The 25,039-nt window shown below is 34.1% G+C and overlaps 1 protein-coding gene across 5 annotated transcripts in view; it reads right to left on the reverse strand.

Moving 5' to 3' along the window:
• The window catches only part of Erc1 (ELKS/RAB6-interacting/CAST family member 1), a 522,872-nt gene that overhangs the window by 236,544 nt on the left and 261,289 nt on the right, over positions 1 to 25,039 (reverse strand). For 3 of the 5 annotated variants that reach the window (XM_077798217.1, XM_077798218.1, XM_077798216.1), the window contains one exon: positions 24,672 to 24,803. The exons of the other annotated variants lie outside the window; for them this stretch is intronic. In XM_077798217.1, the coding sequence (XP_077654343.1) occupies positions 24,672 to 24,803 (132 nt within the window). The remainder of the gene's footprint in view (positions 1 to 24,671; positions 24,804 to 25,039) is intronic. 5 annotated transcript variants of the gene reach the window in all.

The following is a 25,039-nucleotide window of genomic DNA, read 5'->3' on the forward strand; positions in this document are numbered from 1 at the left end:
ACACTCACAAGCATCTAAGCTTTTTTGTTCAATCTTTATTTTAGTACAACATAAATACAGAAAAAATACTCAGACAATAAATGTACTCATTTAAGAATTTTCTGAGTGAATCCACCTTTGTAATCAGCACATAGATCCATAAACAGAATACTATCAGTACTATAGAAACCACCCTTATATCACCTTTCCAGATAAGGGTATTCACTATTCTGTTTTTCCACACTCTAGTCTAGTTTGCATTTTTGCTTTAATTTTGTACAAATAGAATTGTAAAAGCATATCATTTTTCAGATTTTTCTCAGTGTTAAATCTGTGAGATTCATCCACATTTTTAGGTATAAATACAGTTCTGAAATTCTCATGATTCTACGCTATTACACTATGTGAAAATACCATAATTTATTTAAGAGAGTTGGATAAAGAGAATTTTTTTTACTTTTCATTGAGTTTAATTAATTTTTCTTTATATTTTTTCTATGTTAAGAGAACTTTGTACACTGAATAATATTTTTACTACTTTAGGGTTATAAGGATACACACACACACAAAAAAAAACCCACTTGATTTCTGTATATATTGTAATGGTCAAAATTCATTTTTTTAAACTAGATACTTGACTGACAACTATAAACAGCACAAATTTCAAAAATCATGATTAGAAATAAATTTCCACCTATTCTGAAAAATATCAGAAATTAAAGACTACTTATGATATATAGGAAAAATGTTTCAACAACACTTCATATTGTAAACAACAAATTTTAAATTTCATAAATGAGCAATTTATGAATGCATTTAAAAAGTCTTCCATATATATATGTTTCAGGATTAAGAACAAAACACACATCTACATACAGGAGTCCTCCCTTATTGATGATTCTGCCCGTGGCAGTTTTCAGTCACCCAAAGTCCGGAAATAAACGATTCGTAAGTTTTAAATTGTGCACTGTACTGAGTAACGTAATAAAATCTCACACTGTCCTCCTCTATCCTTCCTGGAATGTGAATTCTTTCTTGTTCTGTGGTTCCAACCTGCCTATCAATAATTTAGTAATTATATCAGTTATCAGATGCAGTGCCTTGGACTTTTAGGGTTTGTATTCAAGTAATCCTTATTTTATTTAATAATGCCCTGAAGTATTAAGTCGCAATTCAAATATGCCAAAAAGAAGTAAAGTGCTTCCTTTAAACAAAAGGAGAAAAGTATAATAAGACATTTTGAAAGAAAGTATATGTCCATTCACATAATTATTATTATACATTGTTGGAATTACTCTATTTTTAGTTCTTGTTGCTAATTGTGTCAATTCTTAAATTTTATCATAGGTATACATGCACATGTGTAACAATATATTGCATATAGAATTCAGTATTATTTGTGGTTTTAAGCATCCATGGAAGGGGCAGGTCTTAGAAAGTATCTCCCACATATAAGGGAGAACCACTATAATCACTACCCAGGAGCATTGAAAGTACAGTTATCCAACTGTATGTACTCCACTAAATCTCCTGAGAAAGGTAATTTATGTTACTTTTTCCCTTATGTGTCTCTTTTTAACCTCATGTATGTATTTTATATGTACAATCTCCAAATAAAACACTACTCATTTTTATCAGTTTATGAATTTGTATAAATAAAATCTTTCTTACTTCATCCAAAATTGTTTTTCATGAATATTTAAAAAAAACCCTACCATATGTGTGTATTCTACAACCAAGAGCAAAACAGCCCCATGTACTCACCACCCAGAAGTGAGAAGCAATGACAACCCAGCAATACTGACCGCTGTGGCAGTCAGATTATGGTTTACCACTAAATTGAACAGGCTCCTCAGAAAAATGGTTGAGTCCAGATTTGGGGCTAGAAACATACAAATCATCTTTGCACATCTTGTGCTATAAAAAAACAGGGATCAAGGTAAAAGGACACCAAAATTGGTGCCAAAACCAGCTTAAGATATCATGTTGGAGGGGGTGTGAGTGACTACAGAAATAAGTGAAAAGAGCAATTCACATCCTCTATGAACATAGATACAAAAATGCTCATTGAAATACTCAGAAACCCAAACATGAACACAGTATCATGTAAAAATTGGGACTTACCCAAAGAATGGAAGTTGGTTTAAAATCATATTGAAGAATACAGTATAAAAACCATATTGTTATTTCAATAAATGTACAAAAAGCATTTACCAATTCCTAACATCCTTTTTATGATAAAACACTTTAAAAACTAGGAATAGAAAAAACTCCCTAAAATGATGGACCAAGAACAAAATCAGACTATTTTCTCTCGCTACTTCTATTTAACATTGTATTAGAGATAGAAAAATTAAGCCTTGCAAAAAGAATAAAAATTATCCTAGGCTGGGGCTGTAGCACAGTGGTAGAGTGCTTGCCTAGCATGTGTAAGACACTGGGTTCAATCCTCAGCACCACATAAAAATAAATAAAGGTCCGTCAACAACTAAAACAAGATTAAAAAAAAAAAAGTTATCCATACTGCAAGGAAATCATAAAACTTCCTCTAGTTGAAGATGACATGCTGTTGTGTAGAGAAAAATCCTAAGGAATCTACTAAGAATCATTTATAATCAATGAATAGAGGAACATTGTTGGATACAAGACAAGACAGACAAAAAATCAACTGTATGACCATACAGAACAATACAAATAAAATTTTAAAAAATTCCATTTAAAATGGCATAGTGAACTGTGTAGGTATAAATTAAAAACAAAAGAAATGTAAAACATGTATACAAAAAGTTATAAAACATTCTTGAAAGAAATTAAAGATGACATATAAATGGAAAGACACTCAAGTTCCTGGATAAAAAGGCTTAATTTTGTTAAGATGGCAATACTCTGCAAATTGCTACAAGTTCAAAATGATTCGTATAAAAACCTTAGCTGTGTTTGTTTGTTTGCAGAAATTGGCAAGATGATTCTCGAGTTCACATGGAAATAAAAGAAATTCAGAAACAGACAAAATTATCTTGGAAAAAAATATTGCAGGACTCACACTTCTTTTTTTTTAATTTGTTTTACTGAGTTACACATGACAGTACAGTGATCTTGACATATCATACATTTGAAACTTTTTAGTTTGAATTCATCCCATTTGTTGATTCTTGGTTTTAATTCTTGTGCTATAAGTGTCTTATTAAGGAAATTGGGGCCTAACCCCATGTGATGGAGATTAGGGCCTACTTTTTCTTCTATTAGATGCAGAGTCTCTGGTTTAATTCCTAGATCCTTGAACCATTTTGGGTTAACTTTTGTGCATTGTGAGAGATAAGGATTCAATTTCATTTTGTTGCATATGGATTTCCAGTTTTCCCAGCACCATATGTTGAAGATGCTATCCTTTTTCCAGTGCATGCTTTTAGCACCTTTGTCTAATATAAGGTAGTTGTAGTTTTGTGGGTTAGTCTCTGTGTCTTCTTTTCTGTACCATTGGTCCACCAGCCTGTTTTGGTGCCAGTACCATGCTGTTTTTGTTACTACTGCTCTGTAGTATAGTTTAAGGTCTAGTATATCGATACCACCTGTTTCACTCTTCCTGTTTAGAATTACTTTTGCTATTCTAGGTCTCTTATTTTTGACTCATACTTCTTGACTTCAAAACTTACTAAGAAGCTGCATGGCTGATATTGCTTTAATGAAATAGGTGATCAATGAAAAAAAAAAAAAAACTCACAGTCCAGGGGAAAAAAACCTAACTTTTAAGGGTCAACTGATTTTTGACAAGGCTATCAAGGCAATTCAATGAGGAAAGAATATTCTTTTGAACGAATGGTGCTTGAACAAATGCCCCAGTTCTTTACATTTTAAATTTCCCATGCCATGAACTCTTGACAAAACTGAATCACTTTTGTTCTATTCAATGCACAATATTCTGGTTGACTGTTTTTTTGGGGGGAGGGGTGCCACTTAATTTGTTCCTCCTATTCTCTTGGTTTTTGTAAACCAAAAGATCTAAAGGCATAAACAGATTTGGATTTGATTTTTTTTTGTCTTTTTGATAGCATTACTTCATAGGTAAGGCTATGTAGTTCATATTACATCATAAAAATGACATGTAATAGCTACCTGTCCCAGTTTTAGCATTAACATTGGTGTGTGTGTTCAGACAGTGATTTCTTCATTATAAGTTTCTCAATCTTTCACCAAATTCTTATGTCATCTCAATAATAATCAGTAAAGTCAAACAATGCTTTGTTTTGAACCATTTGCATGACTGCTGCTTTTGTAAATTCCCAGTCAAATCTACCTCCCACAATCTAACACCGCCATTGGTTTGTTTTTGTTATTTTTATAGGCTTGATAGTCACAAAAATATAAATAAACATATATTCCCGACATATATTCTTTCATTAATTATGTGTAAAGCAAATCTCCCAGTTGAGATCTTATGTGTTCTTTTTATTATGGTATTCTTCAATGATCTCAAATATATAAATGTAATTGATCATATCGAGCATTCATTTTAGGATTTGTGACTACTATAACCTGATTAAAAAATCTTTCCTTAAGCCCCAAATCACATATTTCCTATTGAGCTTCACTGGTAGACTAAATTAGTGGTCTCAATTATCCATTCCTCTAAAGTACTGTCCATCTACATACAGTCTTGTCACGGCCTCATGGTAGGCAGAGGACATTGATTTGGGTTAGGTTATGTGGCTTCCTTTGGAAAATGGGATGTTAGCTTATCCGACACAAGCTAAGGCTTATAATCTGTGTAACTGGATTGCATTTCTACCACTCTAAGAGAATAACAAGGTAGCTGTGGCCCCCTAGTTGTATCCTAGGATAAGCAATGTAGAGCAAAGCCACCCCTTTTTTATTTTTTAGACTTGTTTCTGTAAGAATGGGAAATTATTTGCTTACTTTAAGTTTACTAAACATTGATCAATATAAATCTCTGGGTTTGAAAATTTTTATACTTACTCATTCTTTTTCAAGTTTTCTTTTTCATATTTAGCTGGCTTTGCCAAGTTCCATTTTTCTTTGCATTTGGTCATTTTATCTAAATTTTTGAGTTTACTGGCAAAGATTACTTTAGTATCTTTTTAACCCCCCTGTCCTAGGATAGTAGTTATGAACCTGTAATCATTCTAAATATTACCCATTCTATGTCTTTCTTTTTTCTTTTAGTTTCACTGAAGGCCAGTCAATATTTTTAGTGTTTTCATAAAATTTTACTTTATAAAAAATTTTTTCTTTTTAAATGGGGGTGGGATATTAGTTGGCTGCCCTGAATCTTTTCTTTTTCATAGTTGTAGATGGACAGAATGCCTTTATTTTATTAGTTATGTGGTGCTAAGGATCAAATCTAGTGTCTGACACATGCTAGGCAAGTACTCTGCCACTGAACCACACCCCAGACCAGGATCTTTTCTTTATCCTGCCAAAATACAAACCTCAATGTTCAAGTTCTACTTCTTATTAAGTATTTATCTTTGAATTCCTTACTTTTCTTATCTTGGCTTAAGGATTTCTTTTTGGGGGGTTGGGGGGCAGTTTATTTTATATAGCACCTTCAACTATTTCTGTGGAAGTCATTTTCCTGGCATGTAGTCTACCATTTCTAAAGATATGTTTTGCCTTCCATCTAAAATTTTTACCTCAGAGCTTTGTGTTAGTACCATGTTCTTAAAGATGGCTTTAGTTTCCTATCCATTTGTGTCAGATCTACAAGGTATTTCTGCCTCAGATTATATATCTATCCAAACAAGTTTTAAAGCATTTTAGTATTGAAAGAAAGAATGATAACATAAACCAAGATTTCCATTTAATCACCTGATTCACTCTCTGGCTCTAAGCCAATGAAACAATTTCAAAGTCAATTTGAATGACTTTATTTTTTGTTATTCTATAATCCAGGAGAGCATACCCAGCTAGCACCATTACATGCTACCACAGTCCTCCTTGCATAGTACACTGAGCATCATAACTGAAATGAAGGTAATGAAAACTAAGTAGAAGGAAAAAAGAGATAAATTTTAGACTAAACAATGTAGAAATTCTTTATAATTTTAAAATATGCTCCAAGTCAGAGCATAATTTTTAATAGCAGAAGTTTTAAGACACACACAAAAAGCCCTAGCCAGAGCTGGGATTCAAGTAACTTAACTGCCTCTAGTAACATATTATGGAGAAAGCTCAGGGCTTGACAGTGTGCAGTGCCAGCAGGACCAGATGGTTTGCTTAAATCACAAGCTAATAAACTTTTACTCAGAATAAGAAAGGAACAAATTATGATTCCACCACAGACCTATTTTCCTTAAGAAAGCAAAGCAATGAGATGCTTTAGGTGCTGGCAAAGCCCACATCTTCATTTCTCACTGCCTTCTATTCCACAACAGACAGCAAAGTACTTGTTGTAGTTTCCAAGATGCTTATGGAAAATCTTATTATAGTTTCTTGGGAGGGTAAGAAGCCTAAGTCTACAAAAGAAGATAAAGGGAGTGGTTAAAATTAAAAAAAAAAAAGAAAAAAAACCCCAAAATTTTATCTAAAGGTTAAGCAATCGCCATGTAAGCCAGTTTGTTCATCTGAGTTTACTGGTTTTCTTCACTTGAACAAAATTTGAGATTAACACCCATCTTGTTTTACAAGTATCAAAAAAAGTTACCAAGCTTCTTCTGGGCCAAGAAGCATGTATGAAATATTGGTGAGAAAAGTATATATGTATACATATGTGTGTATATGCATATACACTTTATTAATGGGTACGTGTGTGTGTGTGTATTTACTTACACACAAATCCTATCAACATATTTTACCCAACTCCTTTAGGTGTTTCATAATCACTGCCAATGAGAATTTGAATGTATATTTACTAACAAAGTTTTATGCTAGTGTATTTACACTAGGAATCTCTTTTTCCTAATATGTTCTTTTTGCCAATGCATGGTAATTCTTTAACCAAATACACATCAATAATACAATATATTATGGATATGGAATAAATATAGCTTCTGCCAATAATAGCAACAACTTACATTATATGACCACTTTGAAGGTGAAAGATGGTTCAAAAAAGAACGCTGTCAAGGCATGGCATGGAGTAGAAAATTAATGAATATTTGTTGAATTAATAAATTAATTAATGAAGACAAAATAAACTTGTGAATTTTGATGACTCAGAAGGGAAATATCAGAAGGATCAGAGGAACTGGAGGATTGGGTTAAGAAAGTACATAACAATAGAGGGATGACAGTGCAGTGAAGCATAGATGACTTACACAATGTCTGATGAAATCCAGGATGATAGGCACAGTGAAAGTAGCTCTTTTAGTTTCTTTGAAGATGGGAGACATTGGTTTCAATGGATGATAACATCAAAATAAGCCATATGCCACGAAAGAACTTATAAATTTTATTTTTTTGTTATACTACCCATTTAAATGCATATGACTTGCATAACAATGCAGATAATTTCTAGTCTGCTCTTTCAAAATAATTTCTAAATTATTCCTGATGTAATCAATGATAACAATATCACTGAATTATGCATTACATTAGGCTTAAAGTACTTTATCTTTTATTACTGTTCTTATGAAGGATTCACGTGTAGGCAGGAGTCAGACACAGAACTGAAGAAGACACCATTTTTCTACAATTCAAATTTGGGTCTTAGTAAGTTTCTTGATTTTTAAATACATTTTTGCATTTCTCCATTAAGTCAACACTGCCAAAGATTTGTGAGAATGAATAAAAATCAGTAAATGACACTTTAAATAACTAATATGCTTCTTGAGTAGGGAATTTACAAAATGTTTTTACTGTCTCTTGAAATACGGTTCACATTCCCAAAGAACATTTAACAATGCTGGGTATTTCTATGAAAGCATGTGAACTGGAAATAGCCACAGAGTTGAGATGGACTGCAGAGGAGGTGAATTCATACCAATTGGCTGTATTCTTTTACTGGCACTGCTTTTATGTTTCCAGTAATATTAACTTATGGTAACCAATCTCTGAAACTGAAGAAATTTTTAAAAAGAGAGTGGAAACGTTAGGGTAAAAGAAATGCTTCCTTTTCAAGCCATCTCAATTTTCCTTTTCTTTTTTTAAGTAAAGTCAGAGGGCTTAGATAGATAAATCCTATAATAAGTACGCCTCGTTCTAAGTAGAACTTGAAAAATCAGACATCAATAAAACATGGGTGCACATTTTCAAAGCAATTATCACCCTGATGCTATCATCTTGAGTCACCAAGGTTGGAAAAAGGCCTAAGAACTGCCAATGGTTAATCACTGCCAATTCTATGTAGGTGATTTTTGGAGACATAACATCAAAACTAAAAATTAAAAAAACCTAAATTAATGTACTGAAAACAAATTCTTATTTCAGCAGACTATTATTTGATTAAACCTCTTTATAATTTGCTTATTTTAGCAACACACATTGCACCAGAATCAGTTAAAAAAATTAATAACTTCCTGGTCCATATAAGCTCCACAGCCCTTCTGTACTACTATAAGAAGAAAGAAATAATCTAAATAACAGATCATGCTTTTGTTCTCTAGTACCAATAGCAAAAAAGATGTGGCAACCATTATTTTATACTTTCTTCTGTATCTGGGTCTTGAGAGCTCTTTATAGTTCATTAGGGTTTGTGACAAATGAAATAATTTAGGAAAGAAAATACAAATAGAGGAAGAATGATGATACCTTTCCTTCAACTTCAAGCTCTGGTAAGTTCTCAAAAAAAAAAAAAATGTTTTGCCTACTTTGCTAGAACTTGTGACAACAAAATAAGTTTTAAATGTCTATAAAAACATCCAAATGTTGGAAAGAAATTTCCCTCTTAGATGAAATGATTTGATATTTTAAATGGAAAAAGTTCTATTTTCATTTTATTATCAAAAACAGAAATTCCTTCACTAGCAAAAATCAACAATGCAGAATGGAACCTGAAGATCCATTCTTCAAGGGATCATACTGAAATGGTTTGAGTAAAACAGCTTTATATTATTTCCTTAAGTTTTCAACAATAAAAACAAAAGTTAACTGGCATTTTTACTGGAAATGTTATTCCTCATTTACAATGCTAAAAAAAATCAAACTACTATCTAGAAGTAACCAATATTGGTATTTCATCAATGAGAGAGAACATTTTGTGAAGAATGGTTAGAAACAAAATTCTAGCAAATGGACCGACAGTTGTTTGCCCTTATTAAAAGCTTAATGTTAGCAGAAGGAGAAAAGTTAAAAGAACGACTTAATGTGTAGCAACCCAAGGACATCAAGGGGGAACCCATAAACATCATGTAAGTGTGTGTATCAGACACACATGCACGTACACATGCACATACACACAGAATTATTTTGGTCATAGTAATAAGGCTCAACATTTGTACACATTCTTTATAGTCTTCTACAATTTAATCTCAATATGAAGTATTGAATGGATGCTCATGGGGGTGATAATTTCTTCCATCTAGGTTAAGCTATGGAAGCTTGTCAAGAGGATAGAACTTACCCGAAAACACAACCAATAAACAAAACTTAAGAAATGAAATCCAAACCATTTGACTCCTAATCCCATTCACTTTACATTAACTCTTACTGCACTTTTGTTTACTAAAAAGAAGAGAGATAAGAGAAAGAGATAACGAGTGCCAAACTAGAGCTGAGGATATGTCACTCACAAAAACTATCTGTTGAGTAGGATAAACTCTACTGTGCACATTTCTCTAGGAAAATGTCTTTCATTGAAAACATCCAGGAAGATGCAGCCATGGAGAACATAAACTGCCTATAAAAAGCAGTGGGAGGCCATCTGGCTCTTGTGGCTTCACCTCCAGCCGTATCTTGGATGACTGCCTCTATCGTCAATAACTGGGTTTATCAAACCTCTCTACAGCAGAGAATAGAACAAGGGCCAAACACCCCAAGAACTCATTATGAGCAAAGTATATATCATCTGTTACAGAACTGCACATAAATTCCAAAAGTTTTGTTTCCTTGTGTAGTAGATGTCAAACAGTTAAGATGGAAGTATTAAAAACCCATTTATTTAGAAAACAAGTTCAATAGTCTCCTCATGCTCATCTCTGAGGTTAAATTTTGGAATGTACCCATTTTATGTTATTTCCACTGCAGACAGTTTTTTCACTTGGTCCTAGCATTTGAAAGCAGAGATGTGGCTCTTTTGTTGAATAAAAATGAAACCTCAAGCCTAATTCTAGAGGCATAAACAGTCGCTGAATTTTCATGAAAATATAGTCATTTATTACTTCATGAAACATTTTTTCCAAAGGAAAAAAATTATAACAAAAAGACAAAAGATAAATACATGATTTTCAGAATAACTGTTACAAACCGCTCATGTTTCTAGAGATTTTTTTCATTATTCCAAATCCTGGGGGCTTCATTTCTGTCTTGGAGTTTCTTTAGTAGCTGTCTACTGACCCCAACTGGCAAAATTATTGAGGAAGTTACAGTGGCTAAAGTTAATGCCAATTCAATTTTTACATTCTGTGTAAAGAAAATTTTTAAGAGAAATAAGAAAACAGAAGATCAAGGTGAAAGAATCTAAAGATTCTCTAAGCTTTATCCTCCTACAATACACAGGATGAGAGAAAAAACAATATACACAACTAAGAAAAGGTCATGCCACTGACTTGTAGGGGTTTTAGGTTCCAACCAATCCATATTTCCAATTCCCATCACATATTAAATGTCCATATTTTCACTTCCATATTATTTGTAACATTTTTCTGTTTTCTTTTGCAAGTTTAGTAAATATGATTCCATCACAAAGATATCATTTAGGGCTATCAGCATTCTTAAAATAATATTCAAATTGCTGCCTTTTCCCTTGTTAATCTTCAAGATGTTTGTTATTATTTTAATCTTTTTTTTTTATCAAGAGTTTTATTAGACTGAGCCCTATAGCACATGCCTGTATTCCTCCTACTAGGGACACTAAGGCAAAAAATCTCAAGTTCAAGGCTAGCCTGGGCAACTTAGTGCACCAGTACCTGATCTCAGAATAAAGCTTTTAAACAAAGGCTGTGGATGTAACTCAGCACTAGCACACTTGCCTTGAATGTGCCCTGGGTCCAATCCCTAGTACCTCCAAAACAACAACTTAAATTAAAACAACAACAACAACAACAAAACAGTTTCATTAAAACTCTGGGATCATTTTTGTTGTTTAATACAAAGACAAAGCTAATTCCTTCAAAACTGTCTCCAGCATAACTGAATGAATATGATTTTAAATATTCAACAAGGAGGGGCTAGGGATGTAGCTCAGTGGTATAAAGTTTGCCTAGCTTGTGTGAGGCCTTTCGTTCAATCACCAGAACCCTAAACAAAATAACCCACAAATATAGTAGGAGATAGTTTCAAATTTTAAGACAGATCTTACACCGGAGAAATGTCTGTTTCAACTATGCAAACTGGTCTTGAAATTCTAGATATGAGTTGTGTACCACTCTTACTATCAACATTTAAGATCTGATATTCTGAAGGGGCTAAAAATTTCAATGAAAAATAAGAAGGGACTTTTTAAAAACAGTTTTGTTTTATTCACCATCTTATTCTACATTTTTGAAGGTGGCTACAACAATTCTTTTGAACATTCATTCTCTAAGACACTGATAATCAGACTTGTTATTTGAAAGTATTTGGGTTATTATAATTATTAAATGAATTGAAATGGAAGATAATATTTGGTTACCATTACTACAGACTATTATCATTCCTCTAACTTAAGGCCATTTCATACATCTTTCTCAGATCAAAAGAAGTCTAAACACTGAGATTTCTGCTATGGCAGGGTACAGCCATTTAACAACTTCTTTCCACAAGCCAGAGATGGCAGAATTCTCTTTGAAGTGGCAGCCCTGTTGGCCTTTGAAGTCCCTTGTCAATTGCAGAATGGCTCTGGTGGGGTTTGTTTTGTAGCCAGCTGTCACCATGAAGGCAGACATGACGTATTTCCAACAGTCTCACTTCAGGGTCTGTCAAGTGACTGATTTCATAACCAGTCACCATAACAAAAGAGATTCAAACTCCTTGACATTAGAGTAAGAGTCTATAATGAAACTTACTAGGCTCCTCTTGACAGAACTTCATTTTAATATTGAACTGATTACACAATGACAAAGAAAAAAATTATTGTGAACTTAACTGTCATATCTCTTCAGATTCCTGGAACTGTTTAAAATGTACTTTCCATATGCTTATCAATGACATTTCAAAATCATGTCTTACTTTTTAAAAATGAAGTATCTTTGAACAACATTATCTTTGATCTGTGCATTGATCAAAAATGATAACTTCTGGAAAAATCAGTAAACTGTTTTACAAGCATGGTTATGTTGTTAACTTACACTGAATTTTTTTATATGACTGAATGATTCTACACAGTTCTGAGAAAAAGTTTTTATTTGTAGTACTTTTAGACTGCTTAGCTACTCATCTCAAGAATATCTACAGATACAAATCAGTTTCAGACTTTATAAGGGTAAGCAAAGGAAAATAATTTAAGATACGTTAAGAAGAAACTTTGATAAAGGAACCAGTTTTAATAATATTATAAACCTATTTCCAGGGTGGGGAAAGATAAGACAAATCTTGAAGAACCCAATGTCAAGTTTACCAGTGATGGATAACAGAAGTACCAGTCCCAGTGAAAGAAAATAAAGTAGAATCAAAAGATTTTCAAACTAATTGGATCACAGTTCATATATACTCTAAAAGCTATTCTGAATTTTTATGCTTTTATGAGCATGATTCACTGCTACTTCAGAGTTGAAGATCAGCTGCTACATAAGACTTTCAGTTATCTCCCACTAGCCCAAAGATGAAAAATAGTGGGCTACAATTTGCACATTCACTGTCTGTGTCATGTAAGTCTAGTATTTTCCCACTGAAGAGCAGGTCAGGGATAACAATGATTTCTAAATTTTATTGTTTCCTTCTGACTATAATCCTCTAGAATTAAAATTCAAAATAATGTAAAATACTTTTAAATAAATTATATGTACTCTAAGTCCTTAAATGTACAATTCTGAAATCTTTGAGGGTTTTAGTTCAGATGACAAGGTGCTTTATTGAATCCAGGGGAAAAGAAGTTGCAATAGAAAATAAAAACATTTAAAAATATTATCATTAAACTCTAAGTTGTTAGTTAAGTGACATTAATGTCAGAATATGTACAAACATTCAGGAGGTCAAAATAAAATTTTATACATTCACTCAATAAATACTTGAATGTTGCATGTGCCAGGCATGATGGTAGCTATTAAGAAAACAACAGGAAACAGCTCCTGCCCTCGAGGAACTTGTGTTCTATTATAGAAAATAAGTGATGGTCTCAAAGGAATAGGTAATAAATACATAACAATAACATAGTGTTATAAAACAATTAGGGGGCTGGGGATGTGGCTCAAGGGGTAGCGAGCTCGCCTGGCATGCATACGGCCGGGTTCCATCCTCAGCACCACATACAAACAAAGATGTTGTGTCCACCGAAAACTATTAAAAAAATTCTCTCTCTCTAAAAAAAAAAAAAAAAAAAAAAAAAAAACAATTAGGGATATGTACAGGGCATTGTTTAGAAACATAAGACAGACACATAAGTTAAACTTAAAAGGTCACAGATGGTTTTTATGGAAGGAGAAGTGGGATTTATCCAGATGAGGAAATAAAGAAAGGATGATGAGTGATTCATGCAGAGGGAACACTGTAATTCAACACAGTAAAACTATTTCTTGGCAGTCATTAAGAATACAAATAATAATAAATGCTGGCAAGGATATGAGGAAAAGGGAAAACTTATTCACTGATGGTGGGATTATGAATTAGTACAATCACTATGGAAATCAGTATGGAGGTTCCTCAAAAGGCTAGGAGTGGAACCACAATTATGACCCCACTATGCTATTCCTTGGTAATTATCCTAAAGAATTAAAGTCATCATATTGTAGTAATATATACATACCTATGTTTTATGAATGAATAAAGAAAACATGGTATATACATACAATGGAATTGTATTCAGTCATAAAGAAGAATGAAGTTGTGGCATCTGGAAAATGGATGAAACTTGAAAGCATTATGTGAAATAAGCAAGACTCAAAAAGTCAAGGATCATATATTTTTTTAAAAAATCAATAAAAGAAAAATGAAAAAAATAAAAACAAAGGCATTGTGTACAACTAAAAGAAATAAATATTAAAAAAAGATTATTCTGGATATTATATGAAGAATAACTAGAATGAGAGAAAAGGTTGCATAATTCAGGGACATGGTAGGGTAATGGCAGTGGAGATGCCATTAATTTTCTTAAATATAGAAGTTAGAAAGAAAAAAGGGAATAAAATGGGCGGAGCAAGGTTGATGAAAGTAGAAAGACTATCAGTCCAGTATAATAGAAGAGCGAGACTAGGGGGAGGGAGGAAAGAAGGAAAGTGCAGGAAATGGGAAATGAAACTGACCAAATTAAGTTATGGTACTTGTACGAATTCCCAACAATGAATTCCACTACTGTGTACATTAATAATACCAATTAAGAAAAACATTTTAAATAAATGTGTATATATATATATATATATATATATATATATATATATATATATATATATACACACACACACATACATATATATTGCTGAGAATTGAACCCAATGCCTCACACATGCCAGGCAAGTGTTCTACCAACTAAGCCAAAACCTCAGCCCAAGGAAAAAAAATTTTTTTAAAGAGAGAGAGAGAGAGAGAGAGAGAGAGAGAGAGAGAGAGAGAGAGAGAGAGAGAATTTTTTAATATTTATTTTTTAGTTTTCGGTGGACACAACATCTTCATTTCATTTGTATGTGGTGCTGAGGATCGAACCCAGCGCCCTGCGTATGCCAGGTGAGCGCGCTACCGCTTGAGCCACATATCCAGCCCCAAGAAAAATTTTTAAAAACATTTTTTTACTTGCAGATGAACATAATACCTTTATTTTATTTATTTATTTTTATGTGCTGCTGAGGCTCAAACCCAGTGCCTCACAAGTGCCAGGCAAGTACTCTACCAATTAAGCCACAACCCCAGCACCAAAAAAAAATTTTTAAATAAACTTAAAAAAAAAAAAAACCAACTCTAAAGCCATTCTTTATCTTTTAAAAAAGGACCCAATGAGCACTAATGCTAATTTTCTTTTTAGAAACATTAAAGATATTTAATAATTTGTTGTTTAAATGAGTAAATAATACTACTAAAAATATTTATCACAATACTGGTAGACAGTAAATAATGTCAATTTCTCAAGTCTGGGAGTTTATTATCAAAAGATGTACTTACTTCCTGTGTCACATTTTCTAATAAAAGGACAACTGTATTGTTAAGGACTCATCAAAATTTAATCCTTACATAGAGAGGGAGTAAGCATGCATTTTCTCATTTTGAAAATAAGTCAAGAAAGCTATATGTGGTAAATAGCTAACACAAAGATAAAGAGAAACCAACCATATGTCATCTTCCAAGTTTATACTTTAGCTCAGAGCATTCTTCTGATTTAAATCCACATATCTATCTGCGTAGTGGATATCTTCACTTGAAAGAGGTCATAGACGTCTCAAATTTAACATCTACAAAGATGAATTCCTGTCTTAAATTCTTCCTCCTCCAGTTTTTTTCTACAGTTCAATAAACACCATCACTATCCACTTAGATCTGCATTCTAGAAAATGTAAGGATTTTCCTTGTCACATCCCTCTCCCTCCACATGTAATCGATCAGCAAGACTTATTAAATCTATCTCCAAATGGACTTCTCCATCTCCACTGCCATTACCCTACCATGTCCCTGAATTATGCAACCTTTTCTTTCATTCTAGTTATTCTTCATATAATATCAAGAATAATCTCTTTTTAATATTTATTTCTTTTAGTTGTACATAATGCCTTTGTTTTCATTTTTTTCTTTTATTGATTTTTTAAAAAAATAAATGACAGCGGAATGAATTACAATTCTTATTACATGTATACAGCACAATTTTTCATATCTCTGGTTGTACATAAAGTATGTTGATACCAATTCGTGTCTTCATACATTTACTTTGGATGATGATGTCTACCACATTCCACCATCCTTGCTAATCCCCTGCCCCCTCCTTTTCCCTCCCCTCTGCCCTATCTGAATGCATCTATTCCTCCCTCTCCCTACCCCAGTATGAATTAGCCTCTTTATATCAGAAAAAATATTCAGCATTTGTTTTGGGGGGGGGGATTAGCTAACTTCACTTAGCATTATCTTCTTCAACACCATCCATTTACCTGCAAATGCCATGATGTTATTCTCTTTTATTGCGGCCACACCCTACTTCAATTATGGCTCTTTTGAGAGAGGTTGCTGGTGCAGAAGGGATTGTTAGGGTCCACATGCCCTTCTCCATAGCAGACCTTTCACAGATTAAAAAACGCTTGGGTTCCTATACCATCAACTCTGCCTCATACATAAAGGAGTTTTCATGACATTTACATGGTCCTTTCTCCCAGAAGAAAGCAGGCAGATCTGGGAACAAGCCCATAAATTATGCTAATGAGGTCCATCAAACCCCCCTGGCCCACCCATTAGGTGCCCAGGCAGTTCCTGACCAGGACCCTAATTGGGACAACAATACCACTGCAGGATTAGCCCTGAGGGACAAATTTTCCACCTGCCTAGTTGTCAGAAGGCTGTAAACTTTGAAAAACTCCAAGAAATCATTCAGGACAAAAGGGAGAACCTTTCCACCTTCCTAGACAGACTGAATAAGGCTTTCCAGCAATATACTAATTTAGACCCTGAAACCAATGGGAGATAGCTCCTAATGACCTACTTCTTCTCCCAGAGCTACCCCAACATTCAGACAAAACTTAAAAAACTAGAATGGGGACCTTTGACCCCTGAGACTGAAATCCTGGTCACAGCCTTTAAGGTGCATCATAACCGGGATGAGAAGGCCAGAAAATAAAAACCCAGATGTTGGCACAGATTCTACGGGGACCTACCCACGGACCTCTTTGTTTTCAGCCAAATGCCCACCACCCAAGATGTCCCCTGGGCCCTGTTTTAAGTTTGCTTTTCTGTGCCTCCTTCTGACCACTGGTCTTTTCTCAGCCAGTCCCTCTCACTGGACCTCTGGCCAGAAGCTAATGTGGTGGCTCCTCTTCCCTCTTCTTCTCCTTGCCTTCAGGTATCTTTTGTGTTTTTAGGCTCATCGTGTGTGGCACATCTGGTTCATGGAGTTTGTGGAGGCCCTCCAACAGGATAGCTGGCTGACTCCCCCCATTTGCAGGGACAAGGATTAGATCGAGACTATCCATGACCTATGGCTTCAAGGAACTTTCATCGATTTCAGCCCCAAGGAAATTTTATATCATAAAGCCCTGGCCTTTCCAGCTATGCTTCTCTTGTCCCCACACCCTGACCATCCCTCCCTTCCTTCACACTCGTCGTTGTGGTCCCTCTTCAGCAGGAAGTAGCCAGACAATCTCAACGCCCTGCTTCCAACACAAAAACAAAAAGGGAGGAATGTTGGGTGTGTGGGAGACCTTGCCTTTTGGTTTTATTTCCCCCCCATCAGGTTTCTCCTTGCTGAAGTTAAGTTTCCATTTCTCAAGAAGAACATCACATAATCCCTTACCCCTCCGCCTCCTCTCTGAAGGGTGCCAAGCTGGGAGGGTGGCAAAGTCAAAAGTATTCTCAACCAATCCCCATGAGACACAGTGTCTGCTCACTCATTTCTGAGTCACCTTCCCAATCACCACCGGACATGTCACCAAAGCAACCCTTCTTAAACTGAAGCTTGCAGGCTCACACAGCTGCTCTCTGCCTCTCCTTTTCTTCCCCTTCAGGCAGTCCCCAATAAAATCTCTTGGTTGAATTTCTGTCTCAGGTGAGTCACTCACTTTTCAAATATATAAATGTTTTATATCATAAAGAGAAGCAAAAAATGTAATTTCTTGGGTTCTTTAAAAATTGTTTATTAAGAAATAAAGTATCTAATGACAAAAGTAAAAACAAAAGTACCTAATGAGATATAAATACCATAGTGATTGACATCCATCATTACTCATTTCAAAAGTAGGAGGTCAAACTGTTCTTTAGATGTTCCTTTTTCTCTTGACTTTGTTTCCATTCCCTTCTGCCTGGAATTTTATAGTAACTTAGTTTATTTTACATTAGGCTATTTGTATGGATCATCCTTCATATTTTTCTTAACAAAAATACATGTATAAATTTAAATCTGATCATTTAAAAATTTCTTCTAGTCATAACTGTTAAAAAATATCATGAATTGATTTATAATTATAATTACTAATAATATAGAATAAAAACAATATGAACATTTAATACAAAAATTATTAAAAGTCTTGTTAGGACTGAGATTGTGGCTCAGTGGTAGAGTGCTCACCTAGCACGTGTGAGGCACTGGGTTCGATCCTCAGCACCACATAAAAATAAAATAAAGGTATTGTGTCCACCTACCACAAAAAAATAAATATTAAAAAAATGTCTTGTTAAACATATTTATCTGAATGGGACTAATGAAACTCATAAGTTACTTTTAGTTTGATAGGAGGTATAGCTCAATGGCAGACTGCTTACTGGCATGGGCATGGCTCTGGGTTCAATCCCTAGCATCACAAGAAAAGAAAAAAAGATATCCCTTGATAAATAATACTTGTTAGAAAGATAGAGGGTTCAGCATCAATTCTATTGGTGTGTTTCACTTTTATAAGTGTGAGCACTGAGAAACCTGTTTCACATAAAAAAAAAGAGGAGCAGTGTTACTCAATTCCTTGCACTTCTTTAAAATTATATACTCTATATACTTTAGATAGATATATAGATACTATATACTCTATATACTTTAGATTTATATACTTATCATAAACAATTATTTTTAACATTGTATCAGTTGGCAACTTAATTAGGTCCTCTGTCAATTCTGTAGGAAACAAAGAACTGGAAACAACAACCAGTTCATAATCATTTGTTTTCTTGATACTAATGTTTTGAACTATTCCTTTGTTAAATTGCACAGTTTTTTCCCCCAAGGAAAATACAGGTCAGAAAGTGAGGAGAGGTGTGCATAGTTGAAAAGTGAGAGGTGCATAGTTATGAAAGGAAAAATAGAAAAGGTGATTCCGCACATTGTACGTGCTGTTAGAGAAGATCAATTTGAGGAAAAGCTATGTTTGGAAACTGAAAAACTTCAATCCTTTGAGAGAGCATTCCTGCATCTCCAGGTACAGACACTTCAGTCTGAAGATATCTGGCCTAAACACTCTAATAACTCATCTGACTTTTCTTTCACACTTATCCACCAATTCATTCTCCCATAGCAGATGGAATGATCTTTTAAAAACACAAATCAAATGATGTCCTATTAAAACTCTTCAATGGCTTCCACCACTCTTAAAAAACACAAAACTTCTTGCCAAGGCTTCCATAGGTACTGCATACCATACATAGCTCCCCAAAGTAACAGAAGTCTTACTCAGAAATGTCCAGTTCTTATTACCATCATAATTACCTTATTACCATCATAATTGCTGATTCCTACCCCACTCATCACAAGGCAAACTTCTCAGTTTTCAGGGCTCTTGTTAAATGTTCCATTCTCAGGGGATCTTTCTGAGTACTCAATCTAAAGCAGGTTCTAATCCAGTCAATTTATACCAAATAGAAAACTATCCATATGGGAGTGGTTTCGGGATCCCTGTGAACACCAAAATCTGTGGCTGTTCAAGTCCCTTCTATAACATGGGTATCTGCACATGACTTACTCACATCCCCCTGTGTACTTTAAATCTTCTCTACATTAATTACAGTACCCAAGTCACACCTGCCATATAAACAATTTTTATACTGTGTTGTTTTGGGAAAACTGAGAAGAGTATACATGTTTGATACTGTCACATTTTTTAAAAAATTATTTTCAAATCACAGTTTGTTGAAGCTGCAGATGTGAAGCTCACAGAGATAGAGGGCAGACTGTAATTATCTAGTAAACCATAGAGAAAATTGTAAGTTCTTGAAGGTGAAAAATTTATACTTAACAGATAATATCTTATGATTTTGAAAGTGAAGAATTTATACTAATCTTAAAATTACAAATAATGTCAAAATGTCCATTCGAAGCTGGGTGGTGGTGCCCACCTGTAATCCCAACTGCCTGGGAAGCTAAGGCAGGAGAATAGCAGATTTGAGGTCAGTCTGAGCAGTTCAGTGAGAGATTGTTTCAAAATTAAATGTAGGGGCTGGGGCTCAGTGGTAGTGCACAAGCCTGGCATGTGTGAGGTACTGGGTTTGATTCTCAGCACCCTATACAAATAAATAAAATAAAGGTCTATCAACAACTAAAAAAAAATATTTTTTAAAAAATTAAATACAAAGGGCTGGGGCAGATGTAACTCAGGAATAAGAGTTCTTGCCTAGCATGTATGAGGTCCCAGGTTTAATACCCAGGCCTCCTTCTTCCAAAAGACCACTTGAAAAAATGAGTATCACTATTAAAAATTGAGTTTTAAAACAAAAATCAGAACTTATGTGTAAATGTCAGTTATTTTGATAGAATATACCTTTAGGTTACTGGATAAGAGTAAAAGAGTTCATAAAATCAGTTTAATGAACTATAAAAAAAAGTCTTCTTACTTTACTGGCATTTTTAAAAACTCTTAGATAACAAAAAATAAAAAATAAATTTAACCACAAAGAATATCACTGAAAATACTTAAAATTTTTTTAAGTTCACACAAGCATGGCTGAACTAAGGATATTACAGGATATTTATTCCTGGCCATTCTGAGACTTCTTTAGAACCTGTTTGTCCAAATTTTAAGTAAACAGACTCTCACATTCAACAAAACTCACCAGATGTGGAAAAGGATAAAACAAAAGAAAAGAGTCCTTAGGTTTTCCCCTGGGTTTTTTTTACTTAAATCTTTCAATTTGCCACCACTGGTAGGTGGGCATCTACTTTGACTACACAATGTCTTTGAATTTCTGGCATTTGGAATTTTAAATTTTGGCATAATGGTGCCTCATTCAAGAACAAACCACTTATAAACTATGATTACAATAAGCTGAAAAACACTGCGAGGCATACTTCCATGTTTGTGATAATGCTGATATAAACCTACTGTATTTCTGTCATATAAGAGCATAGCAACACAATTATGTACAGTATGTGATATCTGATATGATAATAAAGGATCATATTACTGTTTTTTTTGCTATAGTGTACTTTTTGTTGTTGTTTTTAAAGTTTACTCCTACTAATTAAAGAAAGTTTGCTGAAAAGCATTATGCCATGTTATGTGGGCAGCAAACTCACACAGACCATGCTTAACCCATCTCTTGAATATATCAAGAGAGCACCGCAAAGTGACTGACCTACACCATTTAGGTCTGTGTAAGTACAATTTATGATGTAGACACAATGATGAAATTGCCTAATGATACATTTCTCAGAACGCAGAACACGTCCCCTAGGTTAAGCAATGTATAAGTGTATTATGAATAATAATAAAAATGCATGGAGATTCTGTAAGAATATAGGAAAATCTTTTTTAAAAAAAGAGCTTCTCTTTGGGATTTTTTTCCCTCTTCAAACTTGAGACAGTTCTCTTTTTTATTATATTATTTTGAGGTACTAGAGATTGAACCCAGGGACTCGCAGGTGCTAGATAAGAACTATGGCACTGAACACAAGCTCGACCCCATTTTTTATTTTATTTAGAGAGAGGATCTCATTAAATTGCCCTGGCTGGCCTCAAGCTTGCAATCCTCCTGCCTCAGCCTACTTGAGTAACTGAGATTAAAGGTGTGTGGCAATAGGCCAGCTCTATGTCTTTTTAAACATGAGCCATGGTTCCCATTAAATTTTACTTTTAGGAATCAAGAGATGAAGATATCCTGTTTCTATTAGTAGGATTCATTTCACCTCAGGAGGCTAAATTTAAGAAATAATTTTATAACCTAAGAAAGATAATCAGAATAATGTCTTTAGCCAAAAAACTTCATCCATTTAAAGCATTTAAAAAATTATCTATAGGTGATAGTGCACACAATTAACACAGGTAAGTAAAATTAACAGTGCAGTTAGAAGACAGAAAAGGATAAGAATAAGAACAGAAGAGGGGGAGGAGGGAACAGTGGGTGAAGGTTTTAAGGCTTCATTAGAACAAACATACAAGCAATTTCTTCATACCTTGAACCACTTAAAGCCCAAATGACTGGTCTCATGCAATATTTCACTCAACAGCTTCAGAAAGGCAGTAAGTAGCAGAATGGTGGAAAACAAGATGAACAGGAAAGAGAAGGAAAAAAGCATGCAATTAAAGGCAAATTTTATATAGCCACTTTGGAAGATAGTTTGGCAGTTTCTTACAAAGCTAACTATCTTACCCTATGACTTTACCGTGCAATGCAGAAACCATACTCTTAGATATTTACCCAGATAAGCTGAAAGTTCATGTTCTCACAAACACCTGCACATGAAGTTTGCAGTAGGTTTATCCATAATTGTGAAAAGTTGGAACAAACGAGATATTCTTCAATAGGTGAAGGGGTAACAAACTGGAAAACCCAATACAATAGACTATAATTCAAAGATGAAATGAGTTATTAAGTCATGAAAAGATGGGGAGGAACCTTAAACGCAAAGGCTAAGTGAAAGAAGCTAATGTGAAGAGGCAGTATGCTATATGGTTCCAATTTCCAGTAAAGAAAATGGCAAAACTGTTGAGAGAGTAAAAAGATGGCAGAAGAATGAAAAAGTACAGCACAGGAGATTTTTAGGGCAGTGAAGACACTGTGCAATACTATAATAAAAGATACATGGCCTTATACATTTGGAAAAATCCATGGAACTGTATATCATAAAGGGTGAATCAATGTAGACTGTGAACTCATTAATAATACTGTATCAATACTAGTTCATTGATTTTACCACAAGTATCACACTAAGGCAAGACATTAATAACAGGTGGAGAAAAAATTAAGTGAAAACTATTTCCTGTGCAATTTTTCTGCAGATTTAAAAACTGCTTTAAGGATAAAGTCTAAATTTAAACAAGTTAATAAAACATACTTCAAGAAAGCACATTATAATCAGCTCACATAATATTTTAAAAAGAAAAACACAAAAGTTGATGTATAATAATGATAAAATCTATTGTCAGTTGCCAAAACTTCCACAGAATCTCTGATGTTTATGACTTGTCACTAAACACCCAAGACCAGAACAGAAGGAAATCTTTATAGAAAACATGTGTATGTTGCAGGACAGGAGTTAAAAATAAAGAAGAAAATACAAAAAGAGTAAAATCAAAATCCCTAACACCCTGGACAATGGACAATGGCTGTGGTCATCCTTTCTCTGAAGCCTTCCACTACTCAAGATTTACTTGTGCATTATGAAAGTGTTCCAAGATATTTATCTACGAAAGAGCACCGAAAGATACTCATTCTGCAAAAAGATCCATTTTCCCTCATCTTTGTTAAGAAATATCAGTTGGTCTTTTATTTTACATTTGGAACTGAAGAAGCCATATCCTTGCAGCTGACATGGCTATGAAAGGACCCCAAGGGACACCCACTACACTATGTCTGCCTTGCAACAAACCCTTCTTTACTACCCAACTACCTTAACTCCATAACAGCACTGGTCTGATGGAAGGGGTTCCCCAACAGATCCTGTCATCCTCTAGTTCAACTCTTTTTAACTGAATGACATTTGTTCTTTCACAAGGAAATAGAAAGAAAACAATTAGTACAAAAACGAAATGTCATCAATCTCTGTATTAGGTAGATTCAAAAAAGATTCAAAACCACAAATTATAGTCTCAGAATGGAAACTGAGATTACAATCTTAATTGTTAAAACTCTTTCTTTCACTCATGACTCCAATCATTAGTTATTGTTTCCAATAAAAGGTCAAAAGCAAAGGTTCAGGGGTCTAAAAGAAAAAAGTAGAAAATATACAAAACAAATGCCACAAACAGCAACAGAAGAATTCCTCAAGTCCTCTCAAGGTTTAGACATGCTTGCTGATATGGGACTTGAGGACCACAATATCTAAGTCTTGCATATTTTCTACCAACATTAATTTGTTATAATATTTTTTAAAAATATATTTTTAGTTGTAAATGGACACAATACCTTTATTTTATTTGTTTATTTTTATGTGGTACTGAGGATCACACCCAGTGTCTCATAAGCACTAGGCAAGTGCTTTACCATTGAGCCACAACCACAGCCCTTGTTATGTCTTACTTCCTCTTTTGAACACAGCAAGGTTTAAAATAAACTATTTGCTATTAACATCTTTGAGTCAGAAACACTTGTGTTTTCTCATTCCATTTAAAAGCCAGGTTGTGTCTAGTCTTATAGCAGAGACAAGTTCCATTTCATCTCACCAGATATACTCAATTATATTATGTAAATGAATCCTAAAATTATTGGAGCAGATATCTCTGCATTAACATGAGTTAAAGAATTAATATGCATAGCCATATTTCATTTATTATTTTTGTCTAAATACTTACACTTGATGAAGAGTTTTTGAAGATATAATATTTAGGTTTATCTAAACTACACTGGTTGGGTTTTACCTTGTGTTTAACCAGCAGCATTGCTAGTAACTGTATAAAATTGCAGACCTGTTTCTCAGCATTGGTCCTGGCTGATTCCTCTTGTGCCAGCACCATTTCCCGCTCTGCAGTTATCTGTACACTTTCTCTCAGTGCTTCTTCCAGCTCTTCAATCCTGTCATCCTTCTTACGGAGACTGTCCTGGAAAATGATGGAAGACTAGGTGAAGTAAATTAATCAGTTAACCTAAGGAGAGCCCATTTGTCAAGGAAGGGCTATTTGTTCTTTAAATGTTCTTCCCTTTGGAATTAAATCCAGGCCAGAAAGATATTTTCACAGAGCAAAGAATTTAAAGAGGGAAGAAAAGAAGCAAAGGAGGTTGAAGAAATTTAATATTAAGAGCAAAGGTTCAAGTGAGTTAAGTAAGACAGGATAGA

Source organism: Urocitellus parryii, chromosome 5, assembly GCF_045843805.1.
Source record: "Urocitellus parryii isolate mUroPar1 chromosome 5, mUroPar1.hap1, whole genome shotgun sequence".
NCBI classification, from domain to species: Eukaryota; Metazoa; Chordata; class Mammalia; order Rodentia; family Sciuridae; genus Urocitellus; species Urocitellus parryii.